Source organism: Rhinoderma darwinii, chromosome 7 (genome assembly GCF_050947455.1).
Source record: "Rhinoderma darwinii isolate aRhiDar2 chromosome 7, aRhiDar2.hap1, whole genome shotgun sequence".
Lineage (NCBI taxonomy): Eukaryota > Metazoa > Chordata > Amphibia > Anura > Rhinodermatidae > Rhinoderma > Rhinoderma darwinii.
Genome location: NC_134693.1, coordinates 30,263,010 through 30,282,534, shown reverse-complemented (window position 1 = coordinate 30,282,534; position 19,525 = coordinate 30,263,010). Strand labels below are relative to the sequence as shown.

The window sequence follows — 19,525 nt, the reverse complement described above, 5'->3', positions numbered from 1 at the left end:
TGATAATGTCCAGTGGCTATAGGGGTTAGTGAGGGGCCCAAGAACCAGGTGCCCAGATCACTGTCAGTCTGCCCATGTGCCAGATACAAGGATGCCATATACATTAGACATGGCTGATTATGATATACATGAAATTCATAGATCATGGAAGGCACAAGAGCATTTCTTAATATTTTGGTAAATCAGGTTGAACTGCCTTATTTTTCTTTCTATATTTCACATGTAATTTCCATTTGCTTCTGCAGGATATTGATGTTGTCGGATTAACTGCAAGTTTTGTCGTTTGCCATGTTATGGGTTCCTTGAGTCACTCACACTGTGTTCATACATTCCATGTCGTTTCCTGCCATATGCCAACATGATGTAGCTCTCAGTGTTAAATACATCAGGCCAGATGTACGAAGACTGGCGTTTCATATGCCAGGCTTAGTCAAAAGCTGTAGCAGTAAGATACGGGTAATTTATAAAGAGGCGCATGCCTCTAAATAAATTTTATGCGTTTCGTGCTGTCTGTACACCTGACTTGAAATCTACGGTAACTCCGAGCTGGCATATATTTCCGCTAGACCTGACGCCACTTTCTGGCAGAAAAGTTTAAGCCAGACCTCATTTTATGTAAAAGTGGTGGGCACAACATAACAATGGAATAAAATAAAAAATGTGGGACTTTTTTCGCCTCTAAAGTAGTGTCAATAGCTTAGTAAATAAAAGCTATAACTTTTCAAGTCAAGATTTCCTCTACGATGGCAGTGCCTTTTTCCTTCTTATTCAGCAAGTGGGCAGAGCTGGTTGCTAAAGGATAAGAGGAATCTGATAATTTAATTCACTTTGCAAGAAAAGATTTTTAGGTGAACTTGAACCAATGAATATTGCAGATTCTAAAGGGTATTCTCAGTATGAAGGATGGTCATAGGTTCAAGTATTTAGTTCTTAGCCTATATATACTACTGGATGTTTTTGCAGTGACCCAGCTCACTTTATGCAAGAAAGAGCGGTTATAAGAATGTAAGAAGGACATTAAAATTTACAAATGTGACACATCAAATGAGCACAGTTCCAAATGTCTCCTTCTTCTTGTAACTTATTTATGGCCTGAATGAGACTCGAATGAGCAGTATTTTAGCAGATAAATGTAAGTTGTAATTATTGAAGGGGTTTTTTCCACGACTGATAGTATGCTTGACTTTCAAATGTCATTTTTAAATCTTCAGACGTGCACCCATATGTGTATCTAGTCCTCTATTTCCATAAATAGCTGCACAAATAATCTGTCAGGAGGCCGATTAGAAGAACAGAACATGGCAGAATATCTGTTTATGCAGAGGAAGGTCAAATGAGTATATTTCTGGTAAACTAAATGTTCCACTACAGATATGTTTATGGCTTTTGAAAGAAATACTTTTTTTCAACACTCTATTGGGGTATTTTGAGAAAATAGAGGGGAGTCCAGCATTCATAACCTTCCTCAATTACCCAGAATGAAGGACGTTGCTTTGGATGGCACAGCACTTTCATCACGTGCTTTACACTAAGCGTATGTGCACACACAAAATCAAAAACATCTGAAAATAAAAATGATTTTCAGATTTTTTTAAACAAACTCGCGTTTTTCGTGGTGTTTTTTACAGCTGTTTTTGGAGCTGTTTTTCTATAGAGTCAATGAAAAACGGCTCCAAAAACCGCCGCGGAAAAAAACGCCCCCATCGGAAAAACGAAAATGGCCGAAAATAAACTGTGTGAACATACCCTCACAGCTCTTTGATTTCAATAGGCACCATGTAATGCTTTATTTCCCTTGCAGCGCTATACACAGGAATGGATCACTTGTTACCAGCTTCCAATGCAGATTACAGCTGATCACTAGGGGTTCGGGGGGGCCTTTTAATATAGAGGGATCGTCCAACGCAGACAACCCCTATTAATTAGTTATCCAATCCTTTCTATAAAAAATGATGACCATTCTCTACTCTGCTGAGAACACCCTTATATTATATTAAGGCAGGGGTTGGCTTATCCTAAAATTTCCTTTCTGGTGCGGTTTGCTCATCTGTGAATCAGACAATGGGCAATGTGTTCTGCGCTAATTTTTCATGCATAGACAACACATTCATGACTTGTTTCAGCGATTGCAAGCTATATTATGTAGTGTGTTCTCAATTTCGTGTATTTTATGATTTCAGTTGGCAGAACGCTTGAAATACTCAGATCCCCAGCTTCTAGAACGACCTGAGCCAGAACAGAACCAAGAACCAACATGGCTTGTCCAGCTCCGTGCCCTTTTCTTACACTTACAGGTAAACACTGGTGAAAAACTTCAAATTCTGATATGAAGTGAATAAATGTTTAAAGGGAACCTGTGACCAGCAGTTCACCTATTGAACTGTACTCACTCCTCGCTAGCCGCTGCTGTCAAAAGTTCATTACCGTTATCCCCTCTCCTAAAATCCTCCTCCCACCGTAAATAATGGTCTGCAAACATTTTGCACCTTTTATGGTAATAATTCAGCAGTCTCGTTCGTTCCTCTTCTTATGCCCGACCACTGAAGAAAACTTGCCTGCACTGAATGCTGAAATCTCGCTTGAGATAACGTGCATGCGCCCGTCATGTATGGTCCGACACCCTTCCCTGCTTCGTCTGGGCCTCAAATCTAGTTACTGCGCATGAGCCTCTATGGTTTCCCATTGTGCGCATACACCAGAACAGGACATCGATGCGTGGGATTTTATGTGTAATGGGAAGGCGAAGAGCTGTCAGTCACAAGTAAGGAGGCGGGGTTAACTCGGAAAGGCTTGAGGAATGAAGATATGACTCTTTTCAAACGAAGATATGACTCTTTTGTGCTCATTAGCATACAGCACGGGAACACTAAAGGTACAGAACCTACTTAGAAGGTTACATAAAAATGATTTTTCACCCACTACCACCAGGTATTTCTGGTTTAATAGATGAAATGCTTGTGACAGGTTCCCTTTAAAGAAAGATCATTCATATTGTAGAAAAAAAAACAATAAGACTGTCTAGATAGTTTAAGATAAAGGTTTTAATCACAAAGCAATATTGGACGTTTTTATGTTGATCCCTAGATCGATGTTGGACATTCTTTTATATTTCATATCTATAGGAGTCACGGAGAGCAAGACTTTGTATATCTTAGTAATTATTATTTTGTGATTACATTGTGTACAGTTCCACAATAACAAAAAGTATTTTCATACATCACAAACTTAGTTTGTATGTATGTATTTTTATAAACACTACAGCGGAGGTCTTCAATCTTTTTTTTAGGTCTCGCACCACTTTCAAATATGACAAATGGAGTTCAGCCACACTGAATATTAAAGAGTACCTCCAGTTACAAGTAACTTTTATTATATTGTGGCATTTACAAAGACAAGTCTCTGCAATTTGCTACATTATAGGTCTGTGGCTCTTTTCGGTAACTATTAGTGCCGGACACCCCTGCTCCATGGCTGAATTTTGTAGAATGAAGGAAGATGAATGAGCAGATCTATCTCCTCGGCACCCATATCAACTTGATGGCTCCTAGCATAAACTGAAATTTCCAGTTGGTACGGAAACTAGGAGCCATATTGCGTCTCTTGCAAACTGCCGCAGCGGTGTCTGGGGCTGATTATTACTGAAAGACAGATAGATATTCCCTGATCAACTGTGAGTGGTATTGTTGTAAAGTGGAAGCCTTTAGGAACCACAGCAACTAAGTGGGCGACTATGTAAAGTTACAGAGCAGGGTCGCTGAGTGTTCAGCCGCATAGTGCATAAAAGCCGCCAACGCTCTGCTGACTCAATAACTGCAGAGATACAAACCTCCTCAGTCATGGACATCAGCACAAAAAACATGCCTCGGGAGCTCATGGCATGGTGGGTTTCTATGGCTGAGCAGCTGCAAGACAGCCTTACTGTTATGGCAGGAAGGAGGTGAAGGGAACAAGTGAGCCCTAATCTACCCACCGCCCTGTCCCTGCCTACTTGCAACGACCCGTCCTAGGCGACGGGGTACAACTTGGCGGCGGTCCCTACGCTGACTAAGTGCAAGGGGATACAAACAGGGAACAAGCAAGGGAAGGGGCAGTAGCCCACGGAACACCGTGAGGAAACGCAGAGCACGGAGCAGGAAGCAAGCCAGGGGCAGAGCAAAGCAGGATAAGCGGGAACTGAAGCAAGGCAGAAGCACGGCAGAAGCAGGCTGGAGCAAGGCAGCAGTGGGGCCAGGAATCCAAGAAGAATAACAAGCAATGAGGAAGAGAAAACGGCAGGGTTAAATGGACAGGGGGCGGAGCTAACTCCGACTGACCAGGCCGCGATAGGCTCTCCCACTCCTGGGAGTATCCACAGACGTAGTGCCTGGCAGATCCTTTACAGTACTCCCCCTTTTATGAGGGGCCACCGGACCCTTACTAGGAGGACCCGGTTTAGTGGGGAAGAGAAGGTGGAACCTCCTGACCAATACCCCAGCGTGAACATCTCGAGCAGGTACCCAAGTCCTCTCCTCCGGCCCGTATCCTCTCCAATGGACCAGGTACTGGAGGGAGCCCTGGATCATCCTACTGTCCACAATCTTGGCCACCTCGAATTCCACCCCCTCAGGGGTGAGAACGGGAACAGGAGGTTTCCTCGAGGGGGACCAGGACGGGGAGCAGCGTTTAAGGAGGGAGGCATGAAAGACGTCGTGTATGCGAAAGGATGGGGGCAGCTCCAGACGGAAGGATACAGGGTTGAGGACTTCAATGACCTTATAAGGCCCAATAAATCGGGGAGCAAACTTCCTGGACGGGAACTTAAGGCGCAAGTTCCTAGACGACAACCACACCAGATCCCCGACGACAAACCGGGGGTTAGCAGAACGTCTTCTATCAGCCTGAATCTTTTGTACGCTCTGGGACGCCTCTAGGTTCTTCTGACCCAGTTCCCGATGAATGTCCTCTACCTCGGGATTATTGGAACAACCAGGAGAAACGGAGGAGAACCTTGGATTAAACCCGAAATTACAGAAAAACGGGGAGACCCCTGACGAGTTACTGACCCGGTTATTCAGGGAAAATTCAGCGAGGGGAAGGAATGAGACCCAATCAAATTGACAGTCAGAGATGAAACACCTTAAATATTGTTCCAGGGATTGATTAGTCCTTTCCGTTTGGCCATTAGTTTCGGGATGGAAGGCGGAGGAGAAGGACAGATCAATCTCCAACTTTTTACAAAAAGCTCTCCAAAATAAGGAAACAAATTGTACCCCTCTGTCAGAAACGATATTGACTGGGGCCCCATGGAGACGCAAAATGTGTTTAACAAACAAAGAAGCTAACGTCTTGGCGTTAGGTCGTTTCTTAAGGGGCACAAAGTGGCACATCTTGCTGAAGCGGTCTACTACCACCCACACCACCGACTTGCCCTGAGATGGAGGCAAATCGGTGATAAAATCCATGGAGATATGGGTCCAAGGTCTCTGGGGAATGGGCAAAGAAGGTAGTAAGCCCGCAGGTCGGGACCTAGGGGTCTTGGACCTAGCACAAACCTCACAAGCGGCGACGTAAGCCCTAACGTCTTTAGGCAACCCAGGCCACCAATAGTTTCTGGTAATGAGGTGTTTGGTACCCAAGATGCCAGGATGACCAGATAGTGCGGAGTCATGGTTTTCCCTGAGTACCCTTAGCCGGTATTGCAGGGGGACAAACAGCTTGTCCCCAGGGAGGTTCCCGGGAGCTGAACCTTGATCAGCCGCAATGTCAGAGGCTAAATCAGAATCAGTGGCAGAAACGATTATACCAGGGGGTAAAATACAAGCAGGATCCTCCTCAGAAGGAGGATTGGCCATGAAACTACGTGACAGTGCATCAGCCTTAATATTTTTGGACCCAGCCCTATAGGTAACCAAGAAGTTTAATCTGGTAAAGAATAGCGCCCATCGAGCTTGTCTAAGATTAAGCCTCCGGGCAGATTCTAGGAAAACCAGATTCTTGTGGTCAGTAAGGACCGTTACCTGGTGTCTGGCCCCCTCCAGGAAGTGACACCACTCTTCAAAAGCCCATTTAATGGCTAAAAGTTCGCGGTTGCCAATATCATAGTTACTCTCCGTGGGCGAAAACTTCCTAGAGAAGTAAGCACAGGGGCGGAGATGGGTGAGGGAGCTGGTACCCTGGGACAAGACGGCCCCCACTCCCACCTCGGACGCGTCAACCTCCACAATAAATGGCTCCCTTTGGTTGGGCTGAACCAGCACGGGGGCCGAGATAAAGCACTTCTTGAGGGTCTCAAAAGCCTGGACGGCCTCAGGAGGCCAGTGGAGGACATCAGCACCCTTGCGAGTGAGGTCCGTAAGAGGCTTAGCGACGACCGAGAAGTTGGCAATAAATCTCCTGTAATAGTTAGCGAACCCCAAAAAACACTGTAGCGCCTTCAGGGAGGCAGGTTGGACCCATTCCGCCACAGCCTGAACCTTGGCAGGGTCCTTGCGGAATTCATGAGGAGTGAGGATTTGACCCAAAAATGGTATCTCCTGTACCCCAAACACACATTTTTCGGTTTTCGCAAACAGATTATTTTCCCGGAGGACCTGCAGGACCTTCCTGACATGCTCTACGTGGGAGGACCAGTCCTTGGAAAACACCAGTATGTCATCAAGGTACACTACAAGAAAATTTCCCAGGTAATCTCTCAGAATTTCATTAATAAAATTCTGGAAGACGGCAGGGGCATTACACAACCCAAAGGGCATGACCAGGTATTCGAAATGACCTTCGGGCGTGTTGAACGCAGTCTTCCACTAATCCCCCTCTTTGATGCGGATAAGGTTATATGCCCCCCGTAGATCGAACTTAGAGAACCATTGGGCCCCCTGAACCTGATTAAAAAGATCAAAGGAGGGGGATACTGGTTCCTTACTGTGACCTTATTCAAGTTCCGATAGTCAATGCACGGCCTAAGACCACCATCCTTCTTCCCCACGAAGAAGAAGCCAGCACCTACAGGAGAAGTCGAGGGGCGAATGAAACCCTTGGCCAGGCATTCTTGGATATACTCCCTCATAGCTTCACGTTCAGGACATGAAAGATTAAATATCCTACCCTTAGGAAGCTTAGCACCAGGTACCAAATCGATGGCGCAACCGTAATCTCTATGAGGGGGCAACACCTCGGAGGCCTCCTTAGAAAACACATCAGCGAAGTCCTGAACAAACTCAGGTAGCGTGTTTACCTCCTCACGGGGAGAAATAGAGTTAACCGAAAGACATGACGTCAGGCATTCATTACCCCATTTGGTGAGATCCCCAGTATTCCAATCAAACGTGGGATTATGCAGCTGCAACCAGGGAAGACCTAATACCAGATCGGACGATAATCCCTGCATCACCAGTACAGAGCACTGCTCCAAATGCATGGAGCCAACAAGGAGTTCAAAAACAGGAGTATGCTGAGTAAAATAACCATTAGCAAGAGGAGTGGAGTCGATACCCACTACCGGGACAGGATAAGGCAAATCAATAAAAGGCATTTTTAGAGACATAGCAAATTCCACAGACATGATATTAGCAGATGAGCCAGAATCCACGAAGGCACTGCCAGTGGCAGACTGGCCAGCAAACGAGACCTGAAAGGGAAGCAAAATTTTATTGCGTTTCATATTAACGGGAAATACCTGTGCGCCCAAGTGACCTCCCCGATGATCACTTAGGCGCGGAAGTTTTCCGGCTGCTTATTCTTGCGCCTGGGACAGGTGTTCAGTAGATGCTTGTCACCCCCACAATAGAAGCAGAGACCATTCTTCCTGAGGAACTCTCTACGTTGTCGAGGGGACATGGAGGCCCCGAGTTGCATAGGTACCTCCGAGTCTTCCGTGGAAGAGCGAGGAGACGGGACCTCGGGGGGAATCGCAGGGAAGTCAGAGGGGAAAACACTGAAACGTTCAAGCTGACGTTCCCTGAGACGTCGGTCAAGTCGTACTGCTAGGGCCATAACCTGGTCTAGGGAGTCAGAAGAGGGGTAGCTAACAAGCAGATCCTTCAGGGCATCAGATAATCCTAACCTAAACTGGCACCTTAGGGCCAGGTCGTTCCACCGAGAAGCTACGCACCACTTTCTAAAATCAGAACAGTATTCCTCAACAGGTCTCCTACCCTGACGTAAGGTCACCAGCTGACTCTCGGCTAAGGCAGTCCTGTCAGTCTCGTCGTAAATGAGTCCGAGGGCAGAGAAAAAACGATCGACGGAGGAAAGTTCAGGGGCGTCAGGAGCCAAGGAGAAGGCCCACTCTTGGGGCCCTTCCTGGAGTCGGGATATAATGATACCCACCCGCTGGTTCTCGGAACCTGAGGAGTGAGGTTTTAGACGGAAGTAAAGTCTGCAACTCTCCCGGAAGGAGAGAAAAGTCTTACGGTCCTCTGAGAACCGGTCAGGTAACTTGAGGTCGGGTTCTAGAGGTGAGGTGAGGGGTACTACTATGGCAGCGTCAGACTGGTTGACCCTCTGAGCCAGGGCCTGGACCTGTAGGGAGAGGCCCTGCATCTGCTGGGTCAGGGTCTCAAGGGGGTCCATGATAGCGTCAGCGTAGGAGAAAAGGTAGACTAGGTATTGGCTTGTTATTGTGTTATGGCAGGAAGGAGGTGAAGGGAACAAGTGAGCCCTAATCTACCCACCGCCCTGTCCCTGCCTACGTGCAACGTCCCGTCCTAGGCGACGGGGTACAACTTGGCGGCGGTCCCTACGCTGACTAAGTGCAAGGGGATACAAACAGGGAACAAGCAAGGGAAGGGGCAGTAGCCCACGGAACACCGTGAGGAAACGGAGTGGTGAACGAGCCAGTCAGGATCAGGATGTAGTGGAGTATACAAACGCAGAGCACGGAGCAGGAAGCAAGCCAGGGGCAGAGCAAAGCAGGATAAGCGGGAACTGAAGCAAGGCAGAAGCACGGCAGAAGCAGGCTGGAGCAAGGCAGCAGTGGGGCCAGGAATCCAAGAAGAATAACAAGCAATGAGGAAGAGAAAACGGCAGGGTTAAATGGACAGGGGGCGGAGCTAACTCCGACTGACCAGGCCGCGATAGGCTCTCCCACTCCTGAGCCTGCCACCCTGATTGGTGGGAGCCGGTGTCAGTCTAAGAGGTCTGGCCTCAGGTGTCGACTGATTAATCCTGGGAGTATCCACAGACGTAGTGCCTGGCAGATCCTTTACACTTACATCATCAAGTACCATGCCAAGTGTCGGATAGAGTGATGTAAAGCCGCCGCCACTGCACTCTGGTACAGTGGAAATGTGTTCTGTGGAGAGATGAATCATGCTCCTCTATCTGGCAGTCTGATGGACAAGTCTGGGTTTGGTGAATGCCAGGAGAACGTTACCTGCCTGACTGCATTATGCCAGCTGTGAAGTTTGGTGGAGAAGGGATAATGTTAGGGGTTATTTTTCAGTGTTCGACCACTCAGTTCTAGTGAAGGGAAATCTTAATGCTTTAGCATACAAGACATTTTGGATAATTGTAGATTCTAACTTTGTGGGAACAGATTGGGGTTCGGCCTTTTCTGTTCCAGTATGACTGTGCCAGAGTGCACAAAGCAAGGTCCATAAAGACATGGTTGGATGAGTTTGGTGTGAAAGAACTAGTAATTTTACTACATTGTGTGCCGGACCCATTTCACTTCTATGAAAGAACTTGACTGATGGGGTTGAAGCCAGAGCTCTGTGCGGACCAAACACCTTTGGAATGAAATAGAACGGAGATTGCGAGCCAGGCCCTCTCCTCCAACATCAGGGTTTGACCTCACAAATGCTCTTCTGGATGAATGGGCAAAAATTCCCAAAGACACAACACTGGTAGAAAGCCTTCCCAGAAGAGTGGAGGCTGTTTTAGCTGCAAAGGGGTTGACCAACTCCATATTAATGCCTATGGATTTAGAATGGGATGTCATAAAAGTTCCTGTTGGTATAATGTGGAGGTGTCCCAATACTTTGATCCATATAGTGTAGCTGTAGTGGGACAGTCTCAATGAGCAAAGAGATAAGAAGAGGAACCGTCCATAAATAAAGGCTATTATTCACTTTAAACACGTCGCTGGTACTAAAATCTGAACACTTTAGTATAATTCTGATTTATTGTTACTGTTTCAGTTTATGCAGATCAGCACGAAAGTGATTTAACAGCTAATTGCACTTTGATGGGTTTTTCACCCAACTCCAATACCTTATGTAGCAACTTTTTCCATTTGATGCTTTGTGGTGATGTACTGTAGTTTACTATATGGATAGTTATTAGATGTTACAGAGTTATTTTAAAAGTATCTTATACATTATAGCCACTGAAGGAAAATTACTTAGTGATCATATTGATATAAATTGTAACATTTTATATATTTTCCCGCACTTATCACCAGTACAGTCCGATCTAGTGCTCATCATAATCTCCCTGGTTCCAGAATGCAATGCAAAACCGAAAGAACTACTGTTGCGAAGCAGCAGGATTAAGGGAGTGGAGGTGAAAGCAATTCTGTATATTTATATGCCCATCAGGGTGTGTGTAAAACTGTATGACAACCCCTATGGGCAATGTACTGGCAGCCATTCATTGTCGTTGTGACCCTTTGAAATCCAGCATCTGTTGTCTCCAACTTGTAGCTCTTCAGTTGTTGTAAAACTCTGGAGTTGTAGTTTTGCAATGGCTGGAGAACCACAGGTTAGACACCACTCCGTTAAATAAAAAAAATAATAGAAAAAAAATATCAGAGAGAAATTGACTTGAAATAGCAGTTTAGGGACTTCTGTGTAATTTCTTTTTATTTCAAGGGGAAATTTTCTTTGATATGAACAATTTAGGTTTGATTGGATTCCACTGATTGTATGTATTGTAAAATACGCTAAATACCACATTCTGTTATGGAATATGCTCCGAATGTTCCCCAAGAAAACATTACATTAAAAATAGGAAAGTGGAAAATATCACAGCATTCAAAACCAACTTCAGTAATGAATGGCCAAGAACACCATTTAACATGTCAACAGTCTAACAGTGACAGCAGGCACTTGGAATATAATAAGACTAATTTAATAATGTGGAATCCTGGCGACAACAAGAATTGCATCTGATATTCATGGTTCCAGGGAAAAGAATGTAAAATGAAAACCTTTCATTGCAACAATAGAAAGAGGAAAAAAAAAAGTCCCATTTATAAATGAGGAGAACTATCCAACCTGCCCAGGGACCATAGTGTTGGCCATTTTGCCTAGGAGGTTGCCCAGAAACACCAGGTCTTAAAGGGGTTGTCCACTACCGGACAACTGATGACCTATCCACCAGATAGGTCATCAGTATATCATCGGTGCGGGTCCAACACCTGGACCCCACGCCGATCAGCTGCTTCGGTGACTGCGGGCATCGGATGTTAAGGCACAGTATGCAATGTACGGAGCCGGAAGCAGTTGGCTCCGTACATTGCATAGCGGCCCTGCTGCAGAACAAAAGCTCTGCTGCTATTCCATGGCAGGAGCCAACTGCTTCGGCATGAACGTCCGGTGCCCAAAGGCAGCCGGAGCGGCTTAACGTTTTGGGGTCCGGGTTTCGGACCCCCACAGATCATGTACTGTTGACTTATCCGGCGGATAGGTCATCAGTTGTCTGGTATTGGACAACCCCTTTAAAGTATATTGAGTGTTGTTTACTGTTGTTTCTCTAAACCTTGAGAGTGTATTCTACGATAATTAATTTTATTTAAAGGGTAACTAAACTTTCAGAAAACTTCTGACATGTCATATTGACATGTCAGAAGTTTTGATTGGTGGGGGTCTGAGCACTGAGACCCCCTCCGATCGCTGAAATGAATCAGTGCTGAGCCACTTTGTTTCTGATTGGCTTTTCTCGGAAGACCAATGTAACGGTGTATAGGCCCATAGACTTTCTATTGAGTCCGTACACCGTTATATCAGCTTTCTGAGAAAAGCTGATCGGAAACAGAGCGGCTCAGCGCTCATCCGAGCGCTTCTGCTGCCTCGTTTTAGTTATCGTGGGGGTCTCAGAGCTCGGACCCGTACCGATCAAAACTTCAGACATGTCAATATGACATGTCAGAAGTTTTCTGAAAGTTTAGTTACCCTTTAAGTTTTATTGCTTATAAAGTGCCAACATATTCTGTAGTGCTGTACAGAGATTGTCACTATTTAAATCAGCCCCTGTCCACAATCTAATTTCCATATCTCAGACACACACAATTCCAATAGCCAATTTCATAGGAAGACTATTAATTGATCAGTATGTTTTTTGAGTGATGGGGGAAACTGGAGTACCTGGAGGAAACATGCAAGGTCGGATAGGGTCCTTTTACACTGGCCAGTATGGGCCGTAAAAACGAGGGCCGATCAACGAGTCATCTCGTTGATCTGTGATTGTTTGCTCTTTTCACAAGGAGCTATGAATAGTTATGTAGAGGGGCAAGCAATTGTTACTATGATCGCTCGTCCCCATACTTTACCATCATGTCGGCAGCACATCTTGCTGTTTATATAGGTAGATGTGCTGCCAACAACGATAATATTTTATGCTGCATAAACGATACGATCAGCATTTGCTCATTCGTCGGCTGATCGTTGTCCTGTTTACACAGGGCAATGATCAGGTACAAGCGTTCATATGAACGCTTGTTTGCCCGATCATTGGCCCATCATGTAAAAGATCCCAGTGCTGCAAAAAAGTTATGTAATTGGAAGTGTAGGTCTGGTACAGATCAAGTAACTGAAAGTAAATTATACAGGAAAGTTTATTACAGAAGTAGAATAAGCCATATTCTATACTAACTCCAAACTATATTGTCCTCAGCAATAACAGACTTAAATTTGTTCTTTTATCCGAATGAAATTAGCTGAACGTTTTTATAAGGATAGCCATTGTCATGCGTGCGTGGTTGACCCATTCACCTTTTCCAATAGATAGTGTGAACCTGGTTAGGGCTATCCTTTTCTATCAAACTGCAAGTTTAGCAAACAAAAGAATGGGAGCAACACCGCAATTCTCCAAATCTAAGCTTTATTTTACTGCTATATTTACTGCTCTATTTACAGTATATGACACTACTATATTTACAGTGTGTTTTAGGCTATGTCTACATCTGCAATTGGTATTTCCATTGCTCTGCTCCATCATAGGAACAAAGCAACAAAAATACCGGACACACCGGTTCCGTTGCACCATGGACACCATCAGTGGCCGATGAAACCTATTGAGTTGAATGGGTTCCGTCGGGTTTCCTTTATGCTGCGGTATTGTTCCCGGTAATTTTGCCTGCATCTGCGATGGAGGTCCCTAACGGAGCCTCTAACGCAGATGTGAATGAGGCCTTACAGATGCTTGCATCTCTTGGACTATACAAAACAATTTTATGGTAAGCCGGAAATCACCCATGCAGCTTTTGATGGAGTTTAAAGTGCAGGCTTTGATGTATATTTTCGATCCAATGCCAGGTGTCGATCCAACAGGAAGTAAAACTATTAGGCCAGGATCACACACACAGTTTTGATGCAGTTTTTATAGTTTTTGGCTCAGTTTTTGTCAAACACAGCAGTGGACACAAAAAAAAGTAGATGACAGTCTTTTCTTTATATCTTTCCCCTCCATTTGGATGTACTTCTGACTTTGTCTCAAAAAACGAAGCCAAAAACTGCATCAAAACTGTGTGTGGTCCTGGCCTAAGTCCTACCTTTATTATTCGCCCTCCTTTTTAATCCACTCCTGCAACAAATCTGCAACTCAAACTGCATCAAAACTGCATGCGAGCTTCCAACTGTCCCAGTTTCAGTGGGACAGTCCCGGGTTCGAGATGGTGACCCGCTGTCCCGGGCGGACGGTGGTATGTCCCGGTGTCAACTGTATCTGCGCCCTCAGGACGCAGATACAGTTGAATTCAATGCTGAAGCAAGGAACCATCAGTTCCCTGCTCAAGCATTAGTACAGAGCGGAGGACTGCCCGGGCACAGCGCTACTTTATAGACAGTGACGTTAGGGGCTACTACTGGAGCGGAATCCCATGCCAGAGCGTTGCCGACACTCTGGCTGGGAATTCCGCTCTTAGAGGGAACTCCTGACGTCACTGTCCATGTGTGGACAGTGCACACAGAGGCTCCTCCTGGAGCGGAGTCCCCAGCCAGAGCTTTGCAATGGGGATTCCGCTCCTAGAGGGAGCCCCAATGTTTCTATATATAGGGGGGTAGCGCTAGTTGCAGGGGGGTGTGGCACTATCTACATGGGCACTGTGGCATTATATGGGCACTATCTACAGGGGATACTGACACTATCTACATGGGTACTGTGGCACTGTCTATGTGGGCACTCACACTTTATATGTGGGTACTGGCACTAGGTGCAGCTAAGGGGGCATTAAACTGTATGGGGCAGCTAAGGTGGCATTATACTGTATGGGGCAGCTATGGGGCATTATACTGTATGGGGCAGCTATGGGGTCATTATACTCTATGGGGTAGCTATGGGGTCATTATGCTGTATGGGGGCAGCTATGAGGCATCATACCGTATAGGGAAATTTGTGTGGGCATTATGCTATATAGAGGGTTCTATGGGGGCAATTTACTGTGGGGAGGCACTATGAGAGCATGATACTGTGTGGGCTGAAATGGGTGTGTATGGGTGGGGTTAGAGGCGTGGCTTAAAAGGAAAATATGCGATACTTGGGAGGTATGCAGGAACACACAGTTTTAATGCCGTTTTTGGCTTTGTTTTTTTGTGCCAAAGCCAGAAGTGGATCCAGAAGGAAGGAAATGTATGAAGAAAATACTGATTCATATTCTTTTTTTTCTGTCCACTTCTGTATTTGGCTATAAAAAAGAAGCCAAAAACTCCAACAAAAACTGCATCACAACTGCATGTGTGATCCTGGTTTTAAGGTGTCAAAGCAAAAAAATGCAATAGAACATAATGAGTCATAGAGGGTAATTCTGTATATACTAGTAGCAAATAATTTACAATTACTCTGAAACATGTAGTACACTGCATATTGTATTACATTCCTCCATTTCTACAGACTCCTACTTTCTTAATGTCATGTCCACCTATCACCAGGCATAGCCTCTGCAGAAACCACATTAAAATATAGTACTTCCAACTCACCATACATTACATCATGCGACTCTTGTATTGGTATCAGGCCAGAGCTTTAATCTGGGGATGTAGAAGGGAGCACTGTGTAGTAACACTATCAGCAGCCCAATTATAAATCTAAGGCGAGCTGACAGTCTGAGCTAATAAAAGATCGTTCCTTGTTGTTTGTGTCATATGTTAATCGCACAATGCTGCATCTCACAATACACCGGAAAGCTATAAAAATGATTGCATGCCATGACGGCTTGTTAAATACAGGAAGATCGCCCTTAATGTATTGCTGCCAGTGATTAATGTCGATTACTATAGGTTCCAGTGTACTGTGGCCATTAGTGTTCCTTCAGTTTATGCAGTTTTCTTGCAGTAGATGGAACCGAGACTGGCATACCACTTAACAGTCTTTGAGAAAAAAAAAATCGCTTGCAATTCCTTTTTTTTTTGGCCACTTTAAAAATGTTTTCACCGCCTTTTGTGAATGCAGCTCAAGACTTAGCAAAAAAACTAAAAAAAAACTAAAAAGAACAAAAATAAAATAAAAAACTAATTTCTGTTTTGTAAAATGGAAAAATTGTTTTCTTTTCTTCCATCGTGATCCCCCCCATCTCTATTCTCTGTGGTTCTGTTCTCAGATAAAAAACCTATGATTGTGCAAGGGCCAGGGGTACACACGTACTGAGAGGAAGCGCTTGTAATTGGCACACGATATCACAGACTTTCCGTGGTTTTGGAATCAAGCAATTACAGAAGCATAAAAGGGCCTCTGACAGGAAGCTCAGGGACAGTAGGTGAAGCGGTTTCAGTGGAGGCCGCCACAGCTACACAGCTATATTGAAAGTCTTAGAAGGGATTTGTTCTTAGTCTCATCTGGAACAATAGAATGAGATGTTTGTGTTTCAAGACGCGGAACGAGCATTATACCATGCTTACACTTTGTTTTTATAAACCAACGCTCACCGTCTAATTAAACTACAGCTGAACTCTTTTTAAACGCCTTCCCCGGAAAGCCGAGCACATTATGGATTATTTGTCGCTGGTATTTAATGGGCTAATTAAAATCCCAGCATAGTTAAACAGGAAAAATGTGATTCTATGTATATGTATTTTTTCTAATTTTTTTTAAAAAAAAACAACATTTTATATGTAGCATTATATTTTCAGTTCCCTATAGAAGCCATGCTAACTGTTTGCAAGAACTGTCACCTGCGCTCCATCATGTGTGGACTTTACTTTTAGATTCTGGTGTTTTGATCATTTTAACATGATTGCAGTCTGTCTATATATCTATCTGCACACAATTTCTGCCCTACGCCATAAAAAAGGCTCCCATGCAGGGGCGCTGAAACTATATTTATTACTTTTATGTAGTAGTTATAAGTTATCTGTTATTGTTTTTATTGTACAATTTAAAGGGGTACTCCCATCTCAGACATTTATGGCATATTCATAGTATGTGCTATAGATGTCCAATAGATACAGGTCCCACCTCTAGGATCCACATTTATCTCTAGAGCGGGAACACCTGACTCCCGTCCTATCTTCTACTGCTGTCGCTGGGCCCCGGCCACTAAGTTATAGGGTGGCTGGGAGAATGAAAACAAACAAGTTTTCTGAGCTACAATGTTTCCGTAAATCTTGAAGTTAATGGGAGTTACAGAAAGAGCATAGCACAGCGAGCTACGCTGTTTCCGTAGCTCCTGAGTTCCAGAAACAGTGTAGCTCACTGTGATATTCTGTTTTCATAACTCTCATTCACTTCTATGGAAGTTATGGACACGACCTAGCTCAGCAAGCCAGCCACTTCATAACTCAGTGGCCAGGGACCAGGAAAGCAGAAGGCAGGACGGGGGTCAGAGGACCCTGTTTTAGAGATAGGTGCGGGTCCCAGAGGTGGGACCTTCATCCAGGGCTGACCTTAGAATAAATGGCGCCCCATGCAAGATTATCTTTCGGCGGCCCACCTCATCATAAAAAAATATGTATAAGTATATAAGTATAATGCCTTTTTTAGTGCCCCACACAGTATAATGCCCCCTTTAGTGCCCCCCACACTGTATAATGTCCCCCAAGTCCTCCCACACAGTATATTGCCACCCACACAGTATAATGCCCCATTAGTGCCCCTATACAGTATAATGCTCCCATAACTGCCCCATACAGTATAATAATAATATAGTATATTATAACCCCTTTAAGAACACAGTATTTTGTCCCCTTAGTGTCCCCAACACAGTATAATGCCCCCTTAGTGTCCCGTCCACAGTATAATATCCCCTCTCCCCTCGGTTCCACACACAGCCCCCCTTGTAGATAGTGTCCCCTGTAAATTGTGCCATACAGCCGCCCTGTAGATAGTGCCATACAGCTCCGCACCTCCCCCTTGTAGACGCTGATGAAATCCTTGCGTAGGCCGGTGTGATACAGTGACGTCATCAAGCCGGCCTGCGCATGGGATCCTGTCCCTACGCCTGTAGCCTAGTAAATGGCAGAGCAGGGAGATACCTTCCTGCTCTGCCATAGTGTTCAATAGTATCTGCCTCCTAAGGACGCAGATACTGTTGAATGTGGCGTTGCTACCGCTGTAGCAGCGATAGTGGCTTCTTGCGGTGCCACCGGTCATGGAGGTGGGTGGCTGCTACAGGCCGAGAGCAGAGAAGGAGTGCCCAGGCCCGGCGACTCTACAGCTACATTTCCTCCCGGGCGCTCCTTCTCTGCTCTCTGAGTAACTACCGCTTCAGAAACACAAGCAGGGGAAGTGAACCAGAGCAGCGCCCTATTCCACCTGCTGGAGTGATGCGTCCTATGCGATGGCACAGGTTGCACACCCCAAAGGCGGCCCTGCCTCATCTATATTACATTTATGGTATATCCTGTGGATATGATATAGATGTCTTAGATGAGAATACCCTTTAAATGTGATAAACTGGAGGATGACATTTTCAATTGCAAATATCGCAGTTAAATTTTTCTTTTTTATTAGGTGACCTGCACATCTGGTAGAATTACTACTGTAGCCTGGGAAGAACAAGGAAGCAATACCGAGCCTAACAGTAAGGAATACAGGAATACATGTCTGCTGACTGTATGGTAATAAAGTGATATAAGTATCGGTGCAACTCACTATACTCTTAACCTACTGGATCAAGTGACGTTTATGTCCCCCTCCCTGATTAAACAGGGGAAGATTATGTCCCCCTCCCTGATTTAACAGGTAAAGATTATGTCCCCCTCCATGATTAAACAGGTAAAGATTATGTCCCCCTCCCTGATTAAACAGGCAAAGATTATGTCCCCCTCCCTGATTAAACAGGTGAAGATTATGTCCCCCTCCCTGATTTAACAGGTAAAGATTATGTCCCCCTCCGTGATTAAACAGGTAAAGATTATGTCCCCCTCCCTGATTAAACAGGCGAAGATTATGTCCCCCTCCCTGATTAAACAGGTGAAGATTATGTCCCCCTCCCTGATTAAACAGGTGAAGATTATGTCCCCCTCCCTGATTAAACAGGTGAAGATTATGTCCCCCTCGCTGATTAAACAGGTGAAGATTATGTCCCCCTCCCTGATTAAACAGGTGAAGATTATGTCCCCCTCCCTGATTAAACAGGTGAAGATTATGTCCCCCTCGCTGATTAAACAGGTGAAGATTATGTGCCCCTCCCTGATTAAACAGGTAAAGATTATGTCCCCCTCCCTGATTAAACAGGTGAAGTTTATGTCCCCCTCCCTGATTAAACAGGTGAAGATTATGTCCCCCTCCCTGATTTAACAGGTAAAGATTATGTCCCCCTCCGTGATTAAACAGGTAAAGATTATGTCCCCCTCCCTGATTAAACAGGCGAAGATTATGTCCCCCTCCCTGATTAAACAGGTAAAGATTATGTCCCCCTCCGTGATTAAACAGGTAAAGATTATGTCCCCCTCCCTGATTAAACAGGCGAAGATTATGTCCCCCTCCCTGATTAAACAGGCGAAGATTATGTCCCCCTCCCTGATTAAACAGGTGAAGATTATGTCCCCCTCCCTGATTAAACAGGTGAAGATTATGTCCCCCTCCCTGATTAAACAGGTGAAGATTATGTCCCCCTCGCTGATTAAACAGGTGAAGATTATGTCCCCCTCCCTGATTAAACAGGTGAAGATTATGTCCCCCTCCCTGATTAAACAGGTGAAGATTATGTCCCCCTCGCTGATTAAACAGGTGAAGATTATGTGCCCCTCCCTGATTAAACAGGTAAAGATTATGTCCCCCTCCCTGATTAAACAGGTGAAGTTTATGTCCCCCTCCCTGATTAAACAGGTGAAGATTATGTCCCCCTCCCTGATTTAACAGGTAAAGATTATGTCCCCCTCCGTGATTAAACAGGTAAAGATTATGTCCCCCTCCCTGATTAAACAGGCGAAGATTATGTCCCCCTCCCTGATTA

At 45.0% G+C, this 19,525-nt stretch overlaps 1 protein-coding gene across 4 annotated transcripts in view; it reads left to right on the top strand.

The window, feature by feature from the left end:
- SEC16B (SEC16 homolog B, endoplasmic reticulum export factor) overlaps positions 1–19,525 on the top strand; it is a 150,991-nt gene that overhangs the window by 72,654 nt on the left and 58,812 nt on the right. For all 4 annotated transcript variants that reach the window (XM_075833088.1, XM_075833086.1, XM_075833087.1 and 1 more), the window contains 2 exons: positions 2,181–2,294; positions 18,079–18,148. In XM_075833088.1, the coding sequence (XP_075689203.1) occupies positions 2,181–2,294; positions 18,079–18,148 (184 nt within the window). The remainder of the gene's footprint in view (positions 1–2,180; positions 2,295–18,078; positions 18,149–19,525) is intronic.